Below are 21,870 nucleotides of genomic sequence, written 5' to 3'. Positions count from 1 at the left end.
AATAACATTTCTAGAACTTTCCAAAGGAAGCCTACAGGTCACTGGGAAGCAGAAACTATGACTGAAGCTGCTAGCTGGGAGAAAAAAAGGTAATTATTCTTAGTTAATTATCACGCTGCACAGAGTCTGGAGACACGAAAAGGTTACACTCTTTGGAGAATTTCACTGAGAGCTGTGTGACTCTTCTCTGCCTTCAACAGCAATTCCTAAAACTTTGACAACGCGGTTACTTCCACAATGACTGTGTTTGCAACACTGGAGATGAGTGCACAGAGGCCTGGTGGAGAGTGGCAGAGGTTCGCCATAGTGGTTGGTGAGAGAAGGAGCCACATAGGCCTGTCAGGTGATTATCTCCTGACCTAGTCTAAGCCACCTAGCCCTCCTACCACAGCTGCTTCTGTATCCACTTACAAAGATCACGTAGTGTTCTCTGTGTAAATGCAGGGCAGCATGTTGAAGCATCAGTCTCTACACCGACTACAGAGGCTTCTAGCTTTATAGAGGATTTTGTTTGTAACACTTCCGTAAGTAAAGGAAAGACACTTCTCATCGTGGAGAAAATACTTATAAATCTTACTTTAAATAGGGGACTTAGCCAGAATATTATAAATTCATACAGCTCAGTCAAAACTGCCAGTCATTAAGTTGGCTACGATTTTGTCAAAGACAGGTAAGATGGGTGTGACAGTGACTGCCTATAACCTCAGCTTTTGTAGTGTAGAGGCGAAAAGGTCATGAATTCAAGGTTAGTCTGGGCTCCATGAGACCATCTCAGAAAACAAAGCAAAGATAAACATAGGAGATGTCAATGTCATTGGGGAAGTGTACATCAGTGTAACGTTTGGGCTGGGATGCAGATACATGCTGACAGGTGTAAAGTGGGCAGCTGCACTGGGAAATGTTTTGGGAAGTGTTTTTGTTGTTTGTTTTTTTGTTTTAAAGTTTCTTTCTTTGTTATTGTTGTTCTGTTTTTTTCGTTCATTTGTTTTTGAAGAGGGTAGCTCTGGCTATCCTACAATTTGCTCTGTAGACCAGGCTGGTCTNAAACTCACAGAGATCCGCCTGCCTCTGCCTTCTGAGTGCTGGGATTAAAGGCGTGTGCCACCATGCCAGGCTCTTTCAAAGTTGTTTTGGTTTTTGTTTTTCAGTTTTTAAGTTTTTTAACAAAATGGGTTGAAAAGAATTCCAGTCCTAAGTACCCACTCAAAAGTAAAGACATAAATGTCCACAGTAGCAGTAGTCAAAATAATTCCCAAGAAGAAATGCAATGTCTAAGTAATCCAAATTGACACGTGCGTATGTGCAGAGACTATAACACTTAACTACATAAAGAAACAAGCTACCAATACATGCTCTGAAATAAATACAGACAACTATGCTAGGTAAGGGGCTGGAGACACGGCTTAGTGGATAAGAGCACTGGCTGCTCTTCTAGAGGACATGGGCTTGATTCCCAAGGGATGTGCTCTTCTGCCCTCCTTAGGGGCACTGATATACATTCAGGCAAAATATACTACATATTAAAAAACAAACAACAACAAAAAAAAAAACTAGACCAGTAGTTCTCAATCTGTGGGTCCCAACCCCTCTGGGGGCTGAATATCAAATATCCTGTACATTAGAGATTTGCCTTATGATTCATGACAGTAGCAAATTACACTAAGTACTAATGAAACAATCTGATCATTGGGGGTCACCACAATATGATGAACTGTATTAAAGGGTCAAGAAGGTTGAGAACCACTGTGCCAGATGAAAGAAGTCATCTGCTAAAGACTGTCTGAAAAAAGACAGTCGATGGAGACAGCAGGTTCAGGCCTGAGGCTTTAGGATGGGTATAGGACAGGACTACAACAATTTCATGTACTATGTTAATTTTTTCTTGTGTATGTGATATATATATATATATTAAATACGGGGTCTATGTGGCCATTGCTGTCCTGGAGCTCTCTATGTAGACCAGCCTGGCCTCAAACTCACAAGAGATTGCCTGCCTCCACCTCCACCTCTCCACCTCTCCACCTCCACCTCCCCAGTGCTAGGAGTAAAGGCATGAACCACCATTCCCTGATAGTCTGTAAATTCTTTTTTTTTTAAAATAGGTTAAAATTTAAATGTTTTATTTATTTATTTTTAAATTTTTTATTAGATATTTTCTTCATTTACATTTCAAATGCTATCCCGAAAGTCCCCTATACCCTCCCCCCTAGTCTATAAATTCTTGTCACTGACTAAATGTATGTTACAAACAGGTAAATTTTATGATATGCAAATTATACATAAATTAAATTATTAAATCTATCAGATTGAAAAGAAAAACAAAAAGAAAACTGAAGTCTCTCTGGAAGGTGTATTCTACTGTCAAGTTTAAAACTGAGTTCATTTGGGATTTCATACCACTAAAGAGAAAAATCAATTAGTGAGGAAAACTCAAGAGAACGTGAAGCACTGGTTTACAATGCTGTATAAAATGTTAATTATTATGTTGTTATAGTGTATATATACCAGGCTATCACAGAGTCTACTGCTTATATCTTATATGGTATTCATTAACTTGAAAAGGGCTGTCCTCTAATATACTTTAAACATAAGCAAGAGAATGCTGGAAATACAGAATTTTACACAGATTATATTCAAAATGCAAAGTCTATTTATTAACTAAAACCTTTTTTTACACTGTTTGCATGTGTTCTCTCCCCACCTATGTCATAATCTGAAGGCCACTTAGGTTTCTAGGGGTATTTACAGCACCTCAAATGACTCTACATACATGAAAGTATTAAGTTCTTAAGACGTCTCCAGTACAGGAAGGGGAAAGAGGCTTTCTTCCAATTTCACTCCCTATGGAATTCTAGGCAAGCAACAGCCTCTAAGCTCAGTTTTGCCTGTAAACTCACTCACTACCTTATGGGGCTACCTCTATACATAAAAAATGTTGGCAAATACTTGACATGCCTTGGATGTTTTGAAGTATTTAAACTGTATCTTGAGTAAAAACTTCATCTCTCTAATTGTAGGTGTTTAGAAAAATTCTCACACAGGGGTTGTATTCTGTTGAGCTTTCCTCAGAGTTGAAGTCATGGGCTTATAAAGGCATGGGGTCACGTGACACCGAGTGAGCTGACCTATAGGTATGTGCAGTACACCTGGCTACTGTAGTGCGGTTAGCCCGTGGTCCCTAAGCATTGTATTAATATGGTCTGTGAATCTGGAAAATGTGACTAAAGTACTGTTTGAAAGGTATAAAACCTGGCATTTTGTAAGATAGCATTTTGCTTTCCAGCATTCATTTCTGCACTACCAAAACTGTTTTCTATTTACTTGTATGTAAGTAAAAGTAAGCTGTTAGTGTTCCTGCTGTTACACAGTAATCAAAAGGAAAGGACACTGTTAGCTGCACAAAGAAAACAAAAGTATATCATTCCAAGAACATATCTTCCAAAATTAAGGCAATCAACTTTTGAGTATGTAGTTAAGAACAGAAAAAAGTAACACTGTTTAAAGTGTATTGACAGAAACAAAATCATACAGACTGATCAAAAATATCATTATATGTAAAATAAATGTAAAATAAATGTCAGGTCATCGATGTTACTGACTGCACAAAATGACATCCATCTACTGGGCCTTACTTCTCCATTATGAGATTGTATTTTATCCTCATCTTTTGATGGTCACACACCAAGCACAGAAATGAATATGACTATTTCTAACAATAATTATAAGATGTATGACATTTTATAAACAAAAGATTCCATGGCCAACCAATCATTCAATGTACATCATCACAGGCCTCAAAGGAAAGCAGAGAAGCCAATACCAATGGATGAGGACAGTCTCTCACCCTGAGAGCATTATCCAGAATGCCTATCCTGTCTGTGGAAGGCCACTGTGTCACCATCTTATACACATTTACTGTTTGTTTTACCTACCTTGCCTGCATTCAGCTCTCCTGACACAGATGCAGGGGACACATCTGCTGGCCTCTTCTGCGCCTCTGACGTGGGACACCTTTTACCTTCCACGGGTACCTTAGCATCGGAAGCTTCGTGCTCACTCTTACTTTGTCTTTGTGTTCCTGTGGCTTCCGGGGCCCCGTCTGCTGAACGCTCTCTGCCTTCCATCTTGGTCTGCTTGCCGTCTCTCTTCTCTTGTCCATCCTTCGCTTTGTGCTGACTCTCAGTGGAGCCACCTTCTTCTGCATCCTGTGGCTTTCCAGCTTTGTGCTCTTGCTCCTCCCTTCTCAGCTTCTCTTTCTGTTCTTTCTGCTGCCTGTCCCAAAGTTCCTTCTCCTGTTTATTCTTTTCCATAAGAAGGGCAGTTTCTTGATGAATACGAGCCTTTTCTTCATCTGTTAACATGGTGGTCGGAGAGGGAAATACTGGCTTGGTGGATCGATCAGAAAGAACTCTTCCACTCTGATCTGTATTTTCAGATTTTATTCTATGATCTTCAGGCAACTTGACTGACGGTTTTTTTGTACGATCAACCTAGAGAAACACAAATAGAACAAATGTGCTTTTAGTGCTGCTTTTGAGACAAGTTTTTACATGTTGGTTAAGTTGGCCCCAAACCTACAATCCTCTTGCTTCAGCAAAATTTAGGAGTATTGCTTCAGCTTCAGTTAGCGATCACATATTCTGGGCTCAGAAGAGTTACATGTCTTGATGACTGACCTCAGAACCAAGACTTGACAGAGGAGTCTGAAGCTCCATAGCAACACACCCAGCTACCCCCTCCCCATCTCCACATAAGTGCTCCATAATACCTTACACCCAGCATGGCCAAAATTGAATATATGATACCCACAAATAGTTTCCCTTCACTCTCCACACAGCTGTATACATGACACCAGTCACCTGGCAGCTGTAGGCCATGTTCTTCCCACAGCTTTCTACTGCCTGGTGAAATTCCATTCAGCTTTACCTCCATCTCTGAGACTACCAGGAAGCCTACTGCCTAACATCATCCTCTCTTCCCAAACTTCAGAAAAGCCTCTCACTGCCCACTCACCTCTTTTGTTCCATTTCCAGTTACACATCTCATGTGCCCAGCATAAGTGTGAAAGTTAAAGGACAATTTTGTAGAGTTGGTTCTTTTCTCCCACCTTTATGGAACACCTTCTAGGAATTGAATTCAAGCCACCAGGTTTATTTGGCAAGAGCCTTTATCTGCCCAGCCATTCACTCACCCAAGTAATCATTGTAAAACAAATCTGACCGTATTTCTCTTTTGTTTAATAAAATTCTATTTTACATTGCTATTCATATTTAAGTTGTAGTACACTTACATATACTTAAGTACATATACCTACATACAAAATGAATAAATGAATTAAATAAACTTTATCACAGCCTACTATTCATTCTTTAATACCTAAACATTTTTCTTCCTGTATCTATTTTTAATAATTATTTTCATGTGTATTGGTGTTTTGCCTGTACGTCCATGTGAGTATGTCAGGCCCCTGGGACTGGAATTACAGACAGTTGTGAGCTGCCGTGTCGGTGTGGGAACTGAACCCAAACCCTCTGGGAGAGCAGCCAGTACTCTTAACTGCTAAGCCATCTCTCCAGCTCCAACACAGCTATTTATTATTCTGTGTGTGCACACTGCATGTGATGTGAATGCAGAGTCAAGTGTGGAGGTCAAAGGCAACACCTGGAAGTTGGTCTTTTCCTGCCATGTTGCAGGATTCAGGGACTGAAGCTGACCTCAGGTCATTAGGCCTGTGCATAAATGCCTGTACCCACTAAACCATCTCACCAGCCCCACTTCTTTATTCTTATACCTTACTATTATATATTTTTAAAGCTAGTATTAACTTTACTTATTTGGTAGGGAGAGTCAGAAGACAGCCTGCAGGAGTTGGTTCCCCTTCTACCACATAGGTCCTAGGGTTCAAACTCAAGCCATCTTTAACGACTGAGCCATCTTGTTGGCCCTCCATCTTATGTTTTGAGACAGGGTCTTTCACTGAGCCTGGAGCTCACTGATCAAGTAGACGGCTAGCCAGCAGGCCCAAGATTCCCTTACTCTGGCCTCCGCAGGTCTAGGATTACAGGAGTGGGATCTGCACCTGGCTCTCATGAGGTTGCTGAGGCCCTCAACTCAGACCCTCACACTTGCACAACAAACTCTTGACTGCTGGGCCATCTGCCAGCACCACAGCCGAGGTAGAAGCTGCCATGTTCTAGAACGTGAGCACTAAGAGGTGCTTTAGCTGCTCTAACAACATTGTGAGAAGTAACCCTAACATTTCTTGGAAATACTGTGTGTTGAAACAGCAAGGAGAACTTAACTGAGAGTTTCCTACTAATGACCCATGCATCATGCTTATAAAATGCATTTTAAGTTCCCATTAGAACAAAGTCAGTGGGAAAAACAAATCCCAATTCCTTTTCACTTTTATTTTTTGCCTTTTTACCTTTTCAAATAAGCAAACAAATTCCCCAAATAAACAAAATCATCTATTCTTTTCTACAGTTGAGAATGAAGTCAGATGAACTACTGTGGAGATGAAGTCAACACTAAAAATTGGAGCCAGACCTAAAACCAAAGTTTCTATCCCTAGCTGCTGGTGCACTCACCCTTCCCCAGGCTGAGAAGCACTACACTTTACTATCTTAACCTTACAATTCCTTCTTCAGTCCCTCATACCTGTAGAACAAAGTTCAGATTAGATCAGTCTCTGTCACTGGCTGTTTTTCTGGGCTCGTGTGCTGTCATGGTGCTCTCCTCAGAATGGACCCTCAACTACGCAGGTCAAGAGCTGTCTGCCCCCAGTCACTCACTTTCCCACCCATCTCTGCATCTGTAAACCCACTAAGACCTCAGAGCCCAGAAAGCTGCTTCTCTATAGAAAAGAAACTCAGTTCTCCTGCTCTGCTCCCCAAGGGCTATAGAGCAATGGTGAACTATTCTGTGACTGGGCTCTACACCAGGTCTCTCTCAGTTACTGCAGAGAATCCATCCTACCCACATTTACAAACCTTCATTTCATATAGATTTTTCCTCAATTGCTTCTTAGATTGTTGAGTGCAAAGGACCTCAAAATACACTGGACAAACTGTATATTTTTCAGTCAACTTGGATATACAAGATATGTACAATAATATACCTTCTCTTTATAATGTCTTATATTTTAAGGAAACTTGTTTATTCAATTTAATATTTAATCTAAAATGTTAGATAACCTTAAAAATGATGAAGATACTGACTTTCAACAGCTCTAAAGAAATCAGCATCATCCACTTCAAATGTTAATACTGAAGGGAAAATGAATGCTACAAATCCATAATGAATAATATATAGGTAAGTTTTATTTGTTTCTTCAAAGAGAACCTAATAAGAACCTCTAAATTTTTATCTGAGTATCATTCAATATCTTTAACTAACTATCATTAACATTTCAAACGCCAATGAAATGGAGCTAAACTGTTTTAAAGCCAGAATACTGACATTTCACCTCCCTGATAAGCAAAAGCCAGCAAACCACTCCCCACAGTGATGGGCTCCACTCTCTACAGTGATGGGCTCCGCTCTCTACAGTGATGGGCCACATTCCACATGCAGGGTTCTGTTTTGTCTGTAAAAGTCTGCTTCTGTCCGGAGCATGTCAGAGAACTGTTCTCATTACTCTGAACAGTACAGCATGGTAGCTACTCACACAGCATCTGTAACCAGCACAAGTAATGCAGAGAGGACTTAAGTTCTGAGTGGTGTGCAAGTTACACAGATGTGTAACAGGGACTGAGCACTTGCAAACTTTGTCATTCTCATGGAGTCCTGGAAGCCATCTGAGGCAGACACTTGAGGGCAGCCATGCCAGTCAAATCACAGCAACATCACCAGCTGAGCTCTTCCAGCTACCTCAGAACACAAGCTGTTGCTACAGGTTATGAGAAATGGCCACCAGCTGGCTTTGAAGTCTTGTAAGGAATCTAATATAGCAGGGTAACAGGGATAATTATTATAAAAGGTTTTTGTAAAAAATAAAGGTGCCTGGGGCTAGAGAGACCATTCAGTGGTTAAGAGTAATGACTGCTGGTCCAGAGGTCCTGAGTTCAATTCCCAGGAACCACAGGGTGGCTCACGACCATCTGTAATGGGATTGGATGCCCTCTTCTGGTGTGTCTGAAGACAGAGACAGTACTCATTTACATAAAATAAAATAAATAAATCTTTTTAAAAATTAATTAACTTATTTAATGTATACGAGTACACTGTAGCTGTCTTCAGATACACCAGATCCCATTACAGATGGCTGTAAGCTACCATATGGTTGATGACAATTGAACTCAGGACCTCTGGAAGAGCAGTCAGGGCTCTTAACCATTTCTCCAGCTCCCCAAATAAATACATAAATCTTAAAAAAAAATAAAAATAAAGGTGCCAAGATGCACAAATCCTTCTGAGGTTATATTTCTTAAGGTATCATAGACAATATATAAAACTCTGTGTATCATGTGTCAATATAATATTAAAACAAAAGAATAAAGTTAGTAAAAAAACAAACAAACAAACAAAAGCCAAGACAATACCTGTGGAACACTCTTTGTAGCAGGCACTGGCTGAATTATGGGTGAGGCTTCAGCTTTGGGAGCTGTACCAGGTCCAGCTAGAGCTGGCTGGGTCGACAGTCTCAGTTTTTCATCTTGATCAGTTACCAACGGTGCCTTTTCATTTGTTTCTATAGGAGGTGGCATCTGGGCAGGAAGTTTGGAAGGAACTGGTTCTTCCAATGAGGGATAAGTAAAATCCACTAAAATCGCCAAAAGAACAATACATTTATTTAAGAAGCACAAACTTCATACACAGTATTTATGTGCTATGCAGGCTATGTGTGATAGCTAACTGAGTAGAGTGAAACGGCAATCACCACTTTCTTAAAGAACATGAACTCCTAGTCTGTTGTTTTGCCCGAAAACAAACTAGCATTCATAGGACAAAGGCATATACAAGTAAGGTTACCCTGAACACATACGTGTTTTAGTCTGTACTGAAGCAATTTTAAACACAATTTCCACATACATACATACATGAGACAGACACCTCTTCAGTTCTGCTCCGAGGGGGTGGGGTGACCTTAGCGTTTGTTGTAAACTGCGGGTAGCAAAGGAGCCAGTTTTCATAGCCTCCCTCCAACACCAAAGGCTCATGGCGCAGGACAGTTTTACTTTCCCACTACAAAATAAGGACAGATATCTTTAAGATGGTACCAGTCTCTTGACAGCAAACCCACAAATCACAGCCAACCCAAATGTGGAAGGAACTGTTCCCTGTTGAGCAAAATGAAAACAAAAATTAAATTCAAAATACAATATTAAATGAAGATATATAAAGTTTAAGAACCAAAAAAACAATCTATGATCTTAGATGAAAAGTTATAAAATAATTACAAAACAAAGCCTACCTAACCCTGAGCGCCTAGACCTGATAGCACTTCTACATTCTGCAGTTTATTCCTACCTCCTGCATATACACATACTTTTCAAAATGTGTTTCTATAAAATAATGGTTTTTCAAGATAAAGCTTCTGTGTCTAATAGCCCTGGCTATCCTAGAACTTGCTTGAAACAGAGACTGTTTCAACTTCTCCTGAAACAGAGACTGGCCAGCCTGCCTCTGCCCCCACCCCCACCCCCCACTGGAGTGCTGTGATTAAAAGCATGCCCCACCCTTCACTCCAACCCAGCTTAAAATAACAAAACTCAGCTGGGGCAGTGGTGGCACACGCCTTTAATCCCAGCACTTGGGAGTCAGAGGCAGGTAGATTTTTGAGTTCGAGGCCAGCCTGATCTACAAAGTGAGTTCCAGGACAGCCAGGACTATACAGAGAAACCCTGTCTCAAAAAACAAAAAACAAAAAACAAAAAACAAAAACAAAAACAAAGAACAAAAAAACCTCTTAATTTGTTTTTTCTTTTATATGAATTTCACTAACCATTGTATTGCTTATAATGATTCCCCGCACCCCCCCCCCTTGTGTGTTTGCGCACAGATATTTCAAAATTTAATGAATCAGTTAAACACTTCCAACCCTACCACACTGGGATAAACACCAAAGATAAGCACCCATGCTGTCACCCTATGACTGAATCCAGGCTCACTAACACATTATGGCTTTCAATATTAAATATTCACCTCCAAGATGATTACTGAACATAACTTTGTAAGAGTACAGTTGGTTTAAAAGTGTAACAGAACCAGTCAAAACAACCAGACTCCTACCAATCAGACAACAGCAGTTACAGCAATGAGGAAAGCCCCCAACCTTGAAAAGCGCATCCTTCAGACTCCGAAGAGTGGTCCCAAGCAGCAAATCTTTGGCCGAACTAAACCAGTCGAGAAGGACCACATAGTCCACACTCCCCCTCTTTTTCCACGTGTCTTTAGAATCATCTGAGAGGTTTGCTTCAATCCAACTCGCAGTGACTCTGAAATACATGAGCATTTGTATTGACGCAAAATTGAGCATATTCTGTGTCATACCAGGACAGACTTTCCCAAGTTAAGTTCCATATTAAGATATTAACTAGCCAAAGATATTTTATCCCTTATTACTGCATGTTAGTGCTTTTAGTAATTACTAGAGAGGGAAAGAAACAGACTCAATTTTAACTTCTTAAATAAATAAATAAATAAATAAATAAATAAAAAAGATGGGGTCTAGAGAGATGGCTCAGAAGTTTAGAGCACTGACTGCTCTTCCAAAGGTCCTAAGCTCAATTCCCAGCAACCAAATGGTGGCTCACAACCATCCCTAATAAGATCTGACTCCCTCTTCTGGAAGCAACAGTGTACTTACATATAATAGATAAATAAATCTTTAAAAAAAAAAAAGATGGGGGTGGGGCACAGCAAAACTGAAAACAGGAAATCACCTGGACACCCTTCTCAGTCAAATCTAAACTGGAGAGTCCCGTCATATTTAAGCTCATGTCTATCTATACTTACAATAACTAAACAGCAAGCATGTCAGACAGCATATGCTTCCGACTTTATTGACTCCTCCCAACAGTACCAGGCAGGAGCTATTACCCCCATGTTACAGTATCCTGGCATATAAAGGTCTGGCAACCTGCCTGTGGTCATAGCTCAGGTCTGTGCTTGCTTAGGTCCTGTCATCAGCATGTTCTCAACTACAAAGGCGTCCATGTTCAGCTATACTTTTGTTTCTATGGAAGGTCAGGCCCTTACCGTGGCCTGCTACCCCACCTTCTCTTCTCTAGCGGTTGTCCTTTTACTGTGCTCCTGCTTAGGACCTCTATTCTCCCTGTCTTCTCTGTCTGCTCCCACTCCTGGTCTCAGAATGTGCACATATTCAACACTTTCTAACAACTTTTCTGTGAGTCTTCCTTAAACTAAATTTTAGGGTCCACTCCGAGACAGAAAGACAGACAGACAGACAGACAGACAGACACACACACCAATACACATCCACCCACTATACCTCACTAACTTAAGGAATACTATTTATTTTAATTTTTATCATTTTTCTTGGCCTTATCTGCCTATTTAAATAAAAGCTTCACAAAGGCAACAACTTTTATCTCTTCCTTGGTTTAGCCTCAGCACTTAGAACCACAATAACCCAGCCTACTGCTCAGAAAATATTTGCTGGATGACAGGATGACTGAATAACACAGATCCATTCTGATGATTAAAAGGAAAAACAAGCCAGTGTTCTAGAAACCACCCAGCATTTAGTAGGCATTTAGTATTTAACTGACAGCACTGGCAAGCTGAGTGGGACTGGTGAAACTTTTACCGATAAATAAAGCAAAATGGCTCTGGACTAAAAATAAAATTAAAAAAAAAAAATCTGTTCCTAAGTAATAATGTTGGCTACTGTATCAACTGGGAAGTGCAGAGAAGGAGGAGCTGGTATAAACTATCAGCATCTAGCTGTCCTTACAGAGATAGATCAAGATAGATCAAGATGCTTGACCTACAATGGAATGGAATGGAAGCCAATGAAATGTGAGCTTCTTAAGAGGCATTTATTTGCCTACATAATTCTTTTACGTTTAGAATTTTAGTGAAGGTGTTGGGTAATAGAATCAAAAAGTGTTTCCCAAATTTAAATTTCTTATGTATTATCTTCATAATTTGTTCTACCCATTCTATAACTTAATTTTAAATGTAACTTAATCACCAATTAAATTTAATTATACTAAGTTTAATAAATTCATATGTTCCTGTATAAATGGAAAAAACACCATCATATCCAATAAATAAAGGTCAAGTCTAAAAACAAAACAGGCAAATAAATAACACATTGCTGTTATATAAGGAAATGAACAGAGCAATGGTAATAAGCACACTGCACTTACATAGTTATGGAGACAACAGAACACAGGTTGATTGAAAGGACACAGTCATTTACACACCAGGAGGCCAAGTGGGAACACTACAAATTCAAGGCCAGCCTGTTAGCATAGCAAATTTTGTCTATTATCTAAGCACACAATGACCTACCCTGGACTGATAGCTTCTTCAGGAACACTGAGAGAATCCAAGATACAGGAATGCTGATAATCCTGTATTTTTCGAGCATCCATTATAATTAAGCTTGTGTTTTTATCCATCATCATTGTATACAGTTCCTTTGCTGTGATTGCTCCTTGGAATTGAGAGACACAGTAGTAAATGACAAGAAACACCCAGTTCTATGTGCTGGCATATTAGCAAACATGGAAGAGCAAAGTATTCTTGACATCACAGACTTATCATCCCACAGTCAATTTTTTATCTTTTACATGAACACATATATTGACATTTATTAAGAGACAAGTTCCATGTCTTGTTTATACACAGGTTAGACACATAGCTCAGTGGAATAGTATCTGCCTAGCAGTCTTCAGCTCTGGGTCTGATCCCATCGTGCCTCCCTTTGCCCAATTAAAACCTTCATGTCACGGTCCCAACTGTATCTGGTATTAGTTCTCTCAAAGAAAGAAAATTAAATATGGGCCTCATTAAGATAGAAACATTTCTTACACAAAATGCATGATTAATAAAGTCAAAAGGGCTGGTGATATGGCTCAGTTGGTGGAATACTTTTCCAGCACACACAAGGCCCTGGGTTCAATCCCCAGCAACTGCATGAACTAGACATGGTGGAGTACTTGCATTAAAAGTTAACCCGACTACATATACAATTCAAGGCCAGTCTCGTATAGATAAGTTACTATGGTAAACAAATGAGTCTCAAAAGGTTCTAATTTATCTTTTTCTAATTCTTTTTTGGGTCTCTGATGAGGTGCTACAAGAACTGTTTGAATGTTTAGATTTCCAATTATTTACTAATTAAAATGGGGTAGGCAATTTGGCAAAAACAAACAAAACCATGTTGCTATTTTTTTTTTTTTTAGCTTTACCACCTGCAATGAAAGATCAACAAGCATCACATTAAACTTTAGATATAGAACGCTGCTTGCTAAAAACACCTTCTAGCCACGGAGTACAGGATAATACCTAAGCATGATGAGCTACAAGGATGATGAAAACTAATCTTAAGATCACCAACAGCTTCGAGGAAAGTACCTTGCACTACACATAGTTTATTTTTAAAATTACTGTATGATCAGTACACAATATAATTGTGCTACATATAATTATGTTTAATTTATAGTTTTTCTGAAAAAGAAAAAATTTCTCTAGTAGATGAAGTCAACTACCTAACTTATTGGTAGGTCATAAACTTAGTCACTAGATCCTCACTATACCAGGTATGGATACATGCAAATTACAGGTTAAGATTTCTTCTTCGGGGCTTAAGGGCATCCACTAAATAATTAACTGTTACAAAATAGAGTCACAAATAACAGCTAACAACCCTTAAATTTACTATGGATTCTCAAAGTTTAATATGTGCAGCTGAATTCACTATGAACTGTTTCCTTACTAACTCCTTTGACAGTTAATGCTGTCAACTTGACAGTATCTAAAATCACCTTAGAGATACCTTCTAGGCACGTCTGTGAGGAACTGTCTCATTTCTATCAGGCTGGCTGAGGTGGCATGGTTCCATGGCTGACGTATTGTCTGGGTGAAGAGGAGAGGTGAACAGAGTGCTAACACTCACCTTCCTCTGCCTCTTGACTGCACTGCAGCCTGCCCAGCTGCCTCAAGCTCCTGCTACCAGGGCTTACTTCCCTGCTGTGATCAACTGTACCCTGGAACCATGAGCCAAAAGAAACCCTCTTTACAGATGGGGAAACTGAGGCAGAGTGGTAAGTATCATACTCAGTATATTGAAGAGCAGCTTCTGAGTGGTCACCTCTCAAATACTACACTATGGTTAACTACTGTACCTAGAAAACAAAATAAGTAAACTGCACATTGCCACGTTTCATCATGCCAGACTAAAATAATACATAAACTATCCCCTCAGTAAATCAATACAGAACTTACAGAGTATGGGAAGACTCTCACTGTATCAAACTGAAGTCTATTCCAATGAAGAGACTCAGAGGAACATCCTTTCTCACATACCTCTCTCTGCAGCTGCACCTCCTTCACTCTTCTCTCCGTTAATCTAGTTCACAGAAGAAAAGAGTTTCAACTTCACAAAAAAGACTCAAATTTAATACTCCATTGCAATGGAAAGCTAAGTAGTGTGCCAAGTAATAGCATTTTATATATAAAAAAAAATACACATTTAAAAAAAGATAGAGCTCAGTAGTAGAGCACTTGCCTGAGTGCATGAAGTACTCATGCCTGGTAACACCCTCTGCCCTCAAGAGTTTAGACACTGGCTTTACTAGGCATCAGCTAAAATAACCACAAGTGTATCAGAATCGCTGTTCACTCTCCAATTTTCTTCTCTTTGTTTTTTTTTGTTTTGTTTTGTTTTGTTTATTAGTCTCCAATTTTCTTAAGCAAGTGCCAGATATAATTTGAGTACTTAATTAGGAAGTGCTTCGTAAAATGAAACAGCAATTCTAGTATTCTAGTCAGTGTTTTCTACCATAAAATTAAAGGAAAATCAAGTAATAACAACATACTACTTATACTGCTTACACAGTTTACATTTTCCGAGGCAACATGACATAACCTTATAAGATGCTAGCTCATTTTACAGATGGGAAAACTGAGGACCCGCTTGAACCTACGGGTCAAAGTTAGTAACACACTTGTAGGTGCACATTTGCACAAGTTATATATATCACCTGGCTCCTAGCATGACACAATATGAAACACGGTACCATCCGCAGAGAATTCTCATCATGAAACGAAACAGCACTGCCCTGACCCTGCAGGAAATGAAGGAAAACCTACAGGCTGGGGGGAGGGAGTGTGCTCCACTTTCTTTATTCAGTCACATGCATGGTATGATGAAGTTTCAGAGGAAGATAAAATCTTAAAGGGAAATTATTTTAGCGCCTTAAGAGATATAACAATCAGAAGACAGTTCATTGTTTTGCATCATGTTTCAACAAATCAACTTGAGAACCAATCACATGCAGGCAGCAGCAAAATCTGAATACAGACTGAGTGCCCAGCGACACTAAGGAGTTGCTATTAAGTTTACAGGGTGGAGAGGACCACAGTTATGTGAACTGTGCAGCAAGGCGGTTAGCAGTAAAGTAGCAGAGCAGCTACTCAAATAGTACTCAAGCCAAAAGAGAGAGAGAGAGAGAGAGAGAGAGAGAGAGAGAGAGAGAGAGAGAGAGAGAAAGTAAGTGTAGGAGACCAAGTAGGGCAAATGTTAAAGTCATAGTAACAGGGTGGGAGATGCAGCACAGCTGGACATTTGCTTGCCTTTGCACCCCATTAACTGGGCATGATTACATGGGCCTATAATCTTAGAAATTGGGGCAAAAGCAAAAAGCAAAAATTCAAGGCCAGCTTTAACTACTTAGTGAGCCTGGGCTACAAGAGACTCTGTCTCAAATTAGAGAAAACAAGTGACTACCCACTTCTGAAAAGGCAACAAGGGGCTTAAGGGCTGACTCAGCAGTTAGGAGCACTGACTGCTGACTCTTCCCAGCACCCACATGGCAGCTCACAACTGTCTGTAACTCCAAGGCCTGACTCCCTCACTCAGACAGACATGGAGGGAAAACACCAATGCCCATAAAATAAAAATAAATTATTTCAAAAAACAAAAGAAAAAGCAACAAAATGAAAGATTTCCCTTTAAGTCCAGTTATTGCTTATGGCAGTCACTTGACCTGTTGAGGAAGTTGGTGGTTTGTCTCTATGCTTAACCCTCTTGGAGTGCTTAACCCAGTGAAACCTCTCCCAAATACCAGCAATCAACACTTAGCAACAGGGGAACCCTGCAAACCCTTGAGAAACACAAAGGATCAGAGGGAGCAAAGCACAGGCCCCAAGGATTTGAGAACCCTCTCCAACAATTGAGAACCCTCTCCAACTATTGAGAACCCTCTCCAACAATTGAGAACCGTTTACATTTTAGGGAGAGTAATTCTGAGGAAGTAAAGAAGGGGCACAGTGACAGCTGGCAGAGACTGGATCACTGTGGCTTTTGATAAAGACATCCATCTTGTACACATGCTAAGAAGACTGACTGAAACGCTGAGCAGGACAGACAAAGGGAAAACTGGAACAGAGGAAGAAAGGAATGGATGGCGTGTGTGCCTAGACTCCAGTCATCAAAACTGTTTGGGACCAAATAAAGCAGCAAACCAAGTCCTTCGCTCTTTATTTATTTTTGGTTTTCGGGCAGTTTCTCTGTGTGGCCCTGGCTGGCCTGGAACTCACCTCACCACCATGCCTGGCCCTGGTCCTTCTCAGACCTTGTTTTAAGACCTTCATTTGGCAAACCTGAGTCCAAGAGTTGTTAAGCAAGACTCGCACAGGCCCACAGCTTAGATAGATAGACAGGTGACAATCCAATGGTTCCTCTCATGCCACCCTCCTTCCACTGTAGTGACTGCTAAGCTTGTAACCAATGACCAGGACAGTGCTGCTGTGGAAGCTCACAGGAAAACCCACAACCATCTGCAGTTGGGACCTTTGATTCCAATCCCGACCAACACGTGAAACGTTATCCCTGTTGCCTCAAAGAACTTTACAGTGGCAGTACACCTCCTCCGGGTAGGTCACCTGGCAAGCAGGACCAGCGTTTACACAATAAACTTGCAATACCCTTTGGGTTTTGGTTTTGGAATCCAGTAAATTCTCCACAGAGCGTCTGGCTGCCGCACCGTTGTCCTCTCTCCCCATCTCCTGCCTTTTCTGTTGCTGCAGCTGCTCTTCCTCCCGTCTGTCCTTTTCTTCAAGTTGTTTCCGAACTTCAGCCTCCTCGTATCTAGTTGAAAGAAGCCTCCTATTAACGTGACAAGAGTATAGCTAAGGGAGTTCATGTTTCATACTTAGCATCCCAGCTTGGAAGAATTCTGCTAGCGTTCCCATACAAACCACACGCATCTGCCTTCAGGGGTTGTCTGTGTACTTTAAACTGGACAAACGCCTTGAAAAATAATGTTATGCTCTTTTTATTAATGTTGTTCTTGCTTTTTCACTAATTTCATTTTTTTTTTTTTTTTTTTTTTTTGGTTTTCGAGACAGGGTTTCTCTGTGTAGTCCTGGCTGTCCTGGAACTCACTCTGTAGACCAGGCCTGCCTCGAAATCCACCTGCCTCTGCCTCCCAAGTGCTGGGATTAAAGGTATGCGCCACCACCACCCAGCTAATTTCAAATATTTAATTATCAATTCTGCTACAATTTCATTTTTAAAACAAACTCTTGATTCACTCTGGAAGAGGACTTATCCCAGTATCTCACTGTGTTGATGATTTAGATCAATATGTTAAAACAAGTATTCAAGAAAGGTATTAACTACATCAACTGGAGAATTATTATCAAAGTCAAGAAGTGATTATCTAGCCGGGTGTCGTGGCGCACGCCTTTAATCCCAGCACTCGGGAGGCAGAGACAGGTGGATCTCTGAGCTTGAGGCCAGCCTGGTCTACAGAGTGAGTTCCAGGACAGCCAAGGCTATACAGAGAAACCCTGTCTCGAAAAACCAAAAAAAAGAAGAAGAAGAAGAAGAAGAAGAAGAAGAAGAAGAGGAGGAGGAGGAGGAGGAGGAGATTATCTTCTATTTTGCTAAACGTTAAACAAGCTATGGTGACTATAGTTTGCAGCTATCCTAGGACCTTGCTCACCCTGTCATTAGTGATGACAGTAATGACTGCTGGTTCTGAACTTAAGAGGATCAGGGGAGATGGAGACAGAGACACAGATGGGGTGAGGGAAGGGAGAGAGAATGTAGAGCTGAGAGAGAAAAGGGAAACAAATAATTTAGTCTAGTCAGTTAGTAAAGAATGAACTAAAACCCTGGCATGCTTATACTGTCTATTGTCCATACTTGTAATATGAAGGACATATGCCTCCCCAGACAGCCACAGCTCTGGACTGCCAGCCACAGAGACAAGAAGCAGGCAGGGTGAAGGACTGGGAAGGGGAAGGACATCTGTCAAACTCTCTAATTTTGATGGTTTTATTCCTAACATCAGGACTTCGTGTGCTGAAGAGGCAGCTAAAACTAATACAGAACACCAAAGTTCCAGTCTCTTTGCATAAAGTCTATAGCCGACACCCAAACTAAGTAAGAACAGGGCAAACACTGAGGAAACAGGTAACTAAGACACTCCAGATGCTGACTACCACAGGCAAGAAGACAGTGTATAAAATCCGACCCAGCCAAGTTCACCACCATTCCAGAACAAAATACCCTAACACTCTTGAAGGGAATAAAACAAGAGGCTGAGTCTCTACAACCCACCATGTCCAAAACTAACCAACATAGCAAGAAAACGGGATAACCAGAGAGAAAGGGCAAGCAGTGCAAACTGGCTGAGATATGCCTGAATGACAGATTCAAAACAGCAATCACGAGCAGCTAACCAACTCTGCCCACGGATATGTGAAACATGGTTTGTAATGACTAAACATAAAGAATACTTCTGTAAAAAAGCAGATACTATAAAATAGCCAAATAGAAATTCTAGAGTTAAAATGTTTCTGAAAAAAACCTGAAAACTGGAGGTAACATTCAGAACCTAAAGAGCAATAAAAACTATGACTAAGAGTAAGAGAGACTTAGACAGCAACAGACACAGCCTCAGCCTGTCACATGAATAGCCAGAGTGCCAGTAAGAGAATGAAACAGAGTGTTCCAAGCTAGCCAGAGCTACCAAGGGGGACAAAAGACAAAACAAACAAACACAACCACAAAAACCCTGACAACTCAGAAGCATGAATCTTATGAAAACATTACTTAGGAACAAAGACAAGGGCATCAGTTCATAACTGAGTTTGATCCCTGATCTTTACATTGTAGACAGAATGACTCCCACAAACTGTGGCAGAAGACCACATGCTCACACCCCAAACAAATAAGCAAGCAAATGAAAACAGTGAAGAACTTGTTCCTCACAGATGTGGACTACCAGAAAAGCTAGGGCGATTCTCTAGTGCCCAGCAAGGAGTCAGGCAGAAACTTGCATCGTGTAGCAACAGAGCAAGCCAGAAAACAGGACAGGAAAGGCAGGTAGAGAAAAAAGGACTTCTCCTTGCTTTCCTTAAAGCATATATGCTACGACGGGTTTAGGCATGACCAGAGAGAACATGTCAGTGAGGCAGACTGTCCGGATAAATGGAAAAGTAGGACAGAATTCAATTGAACGGGCTGGCAGTAATGAAGGAAAGCGGCAAACCGGCCTCAAAGGAGAGACTGTTTCCAGATAAGAGAAACAGTGATGGAATTCATCAGGAATGTATGATAACCATAGATGTATAAATGCCTAAAAACACAACTTCAAAATACACAAAAGCTCAATGTGATTACAGAAAGAAATAAAGTATTTGTTTAGATTTCTAGTACCCTGTCATAATAATTGTTACAACGTCACTGCCAAAATAAACACTCCATGAAACAAAACAAAATCTCATAACAAACCACCACCACCTCCAGTAACGAAAAGCTCAGCTAGTCCAGGCCTGGAAATGCAGGTCCATAACCTCAGTCATTGGAGAGGGTGAGGCAAGAGGGCTGCAAATTCAAGGCTAGTGTGTGTGTGTATCTTTCCAAGTTAGAGCATTTGTGTAGCACAGGCCCTAGGCTCAAAATCCTTGAGGGGGTGGGGCAGAAAATAGTTAAGATCTGAACAGCATTTAACAAAGCACAGAGACATAAATGACAAACAGTACTACAGTGTAAATAAGGTTCGTCAACTCTTAACACCCCTCCTAACCATCCCCACCCTATCACACTCCAGCTGAAATTGCATTTCCATTGTGAGGTATATTCAGTCGCTGCACTGTCTTTTCAAGTACACACTGCATACTGGCCAAGGTAAAAGTATATGTAGAACCATAAACAAAGACTGTTTGATGATCAATTATCTGTAGCAATGATGAAATTAAAATAGAAATCAGTAAGATACCCAGAAAAATCTCATATATGAAAATTAAATGCCACACTTCTAAACAATACTGTGTCAAAGGACAAACAAAACGCTCAAGTACTCTGAAAGAGCAGTAAGTTGCTCTTAACTCCTGAGCCATCTCTGTAGCCCTTATCTGTAATCATTTCATAAACTGGAAAGGCAGTCATGGTAAATACTGAAATCAGATTGTTGTTTTTAAGATATGTGACTTTTGCAACTATAGAGAGATTAAAACTAAGAATAAATACTTCATATTAAAGTCAATAAATAGCGTTTCTAATATAACATGCCATATATGAAGAATTAAAATTCCTTCTTATTATGCCAAAAAAATTTACAAATACCGTAACATGAAAAATTGGGTGTGAGTTCTAATGTAAAACATCAGTGCCATTTTAATAGCCTAAAATGTTCATGAAGAATATTAGTAGTAACATATCAATATGGGCAGTATCGTTAACTTTATGACTTGTTTGCAGGAAATGGCTATTATAGATATGGTTAGATATAAATGAACAAACCTATAATATTATCATTTCCTAATTTGCATTCTTTTACAGAATTTATAGTAACATCAGTACCTTAGTTTAAGGCTTTCGGAGAGTCTTTCAGCTTCTTCAATAGCTTTTTTGATGTTTGCAGGTCCAAGTATTGAAAGATAATAATCCTGAAAGTATATGAAAACCATCCCACACTGTTAGTACCAGGCCCAGATGCAGCATTGGTGTTATAGAAAACACTAAAATCTTGGTACCTGTAGAAAAGAAGCAGAAGTGTTTGTTTTTAACGTCTAACCTATATACATGCATAGTTGTCCAAAAATCTCAAAGTATCTTTATAACATCAGTATGCACAAAGTCCACTATATAATAATACATTTACCTTATTTATGAGATGCCACTAAAAGTAACACTACTGATCACAAATAAGTACTGAGGAGAGTTTGGAAGAACAAAGAAAATTTTCTTCTTACAAATATATATACACTGTTTCTTTTCTCCAGTCTCAAAAGGAATAAAGCAAATTATGAAAAGATGAATAGTTTGGGATTTATTTGCTGAGACAGGGGCTCAGTGTGTAAACCAAGCAGGCTTAGATTCTAGGATCTTCATCTTCAGCTCCCAAGTAATGGGATTATAGGCATGTTCTTCTGTGAGAGGCTATGTTTACTATATTAAACATATTTTTGCCTCTATCTATAATAGTTACATGCTAACTAGAGTTAAGATATGTTTGACACACAAAACATTTTATACTTGAGGAAATCATGAATTTCTAAAATCAAATAGTAGAAAGAAATAGCATAATCTAACTCAAAAAACGGTCTGATGTAGAAAGTAACTAAATGAAGTTACTTCAAAAGGTCAAACATGCCGGGCGGTGGTGGCGCACGCCTTTAATCCCAGCACTTGGGAGGCAGAGGCAGGTGGATTTCTGA

General features: G+C 40.0%; 1 protein-coding gene across 1 annotated transcript in view; it reads right to left on the bottom strand.

The window, feature by feature from the left end:
* The window catches only part of Usp8 (ubiquitin specific peptidase 8), a 51,314-nt gene that overhangs the window by 12,924 nt on the left and 16,520 nt on the right, over positions 1 to 21,870 (bottom strand). Inside the window, exons 4-11 of the mRNA XM_021193228.1 lie at positions 21,014 to 21,099; positions 17,125 to 17,287; positions 14,503 to 14,545; positions 12,484 to 12,628; positions 10,277 to 10,439; positions 9,042 to 9,186; positions 8,544 to 8,764; positions 3,933 to 4,490 (exon numbers count right to left, since the gene is read on the bottom strand). Coding sequence (XP_021048887.1) covers positions 3,933 to 4,490; positions 8,544 to 8,764; positions 9,042 to 9,186; positions 10,277 to 10,439; positions 12,484 to 12,628; positions 14,503 to 14,545; positions 17,125 to 17,287; positions 21,014 to 21,099 — 1,524 coding nt within the window. The remainder of the gene's footprint in view (positions 1 to 3,932; positions 4,491 to 8,543; positions 8,765 to 9,041; positions 9,187 to 10,276; positions 10,440 to 12,483; positions 12,629 to 14,502; positions 14,546 to 17,124; positions 17,288 to 21,013; positions 21,100 to 21,870) is intronic.

The sequence above is a fragment of the Mus pahari genome, chromosome 3 (genome assembly GCF_900095145.1).
Source record: "Mus pahari chromosome 3, PAHARI_EIJ_v1.1, whole genome shotgun sequence".
Lineage (NCBI taxonomy): Eukaryota > Metazoa > Chordata > Mammalia > Rodentia > Muridae > Mus > Mus pahari.
Note: the sequence above shows the minus strand (reverse complement) of the source record. Positions and strands in the feature narration are given on the sequence as shown.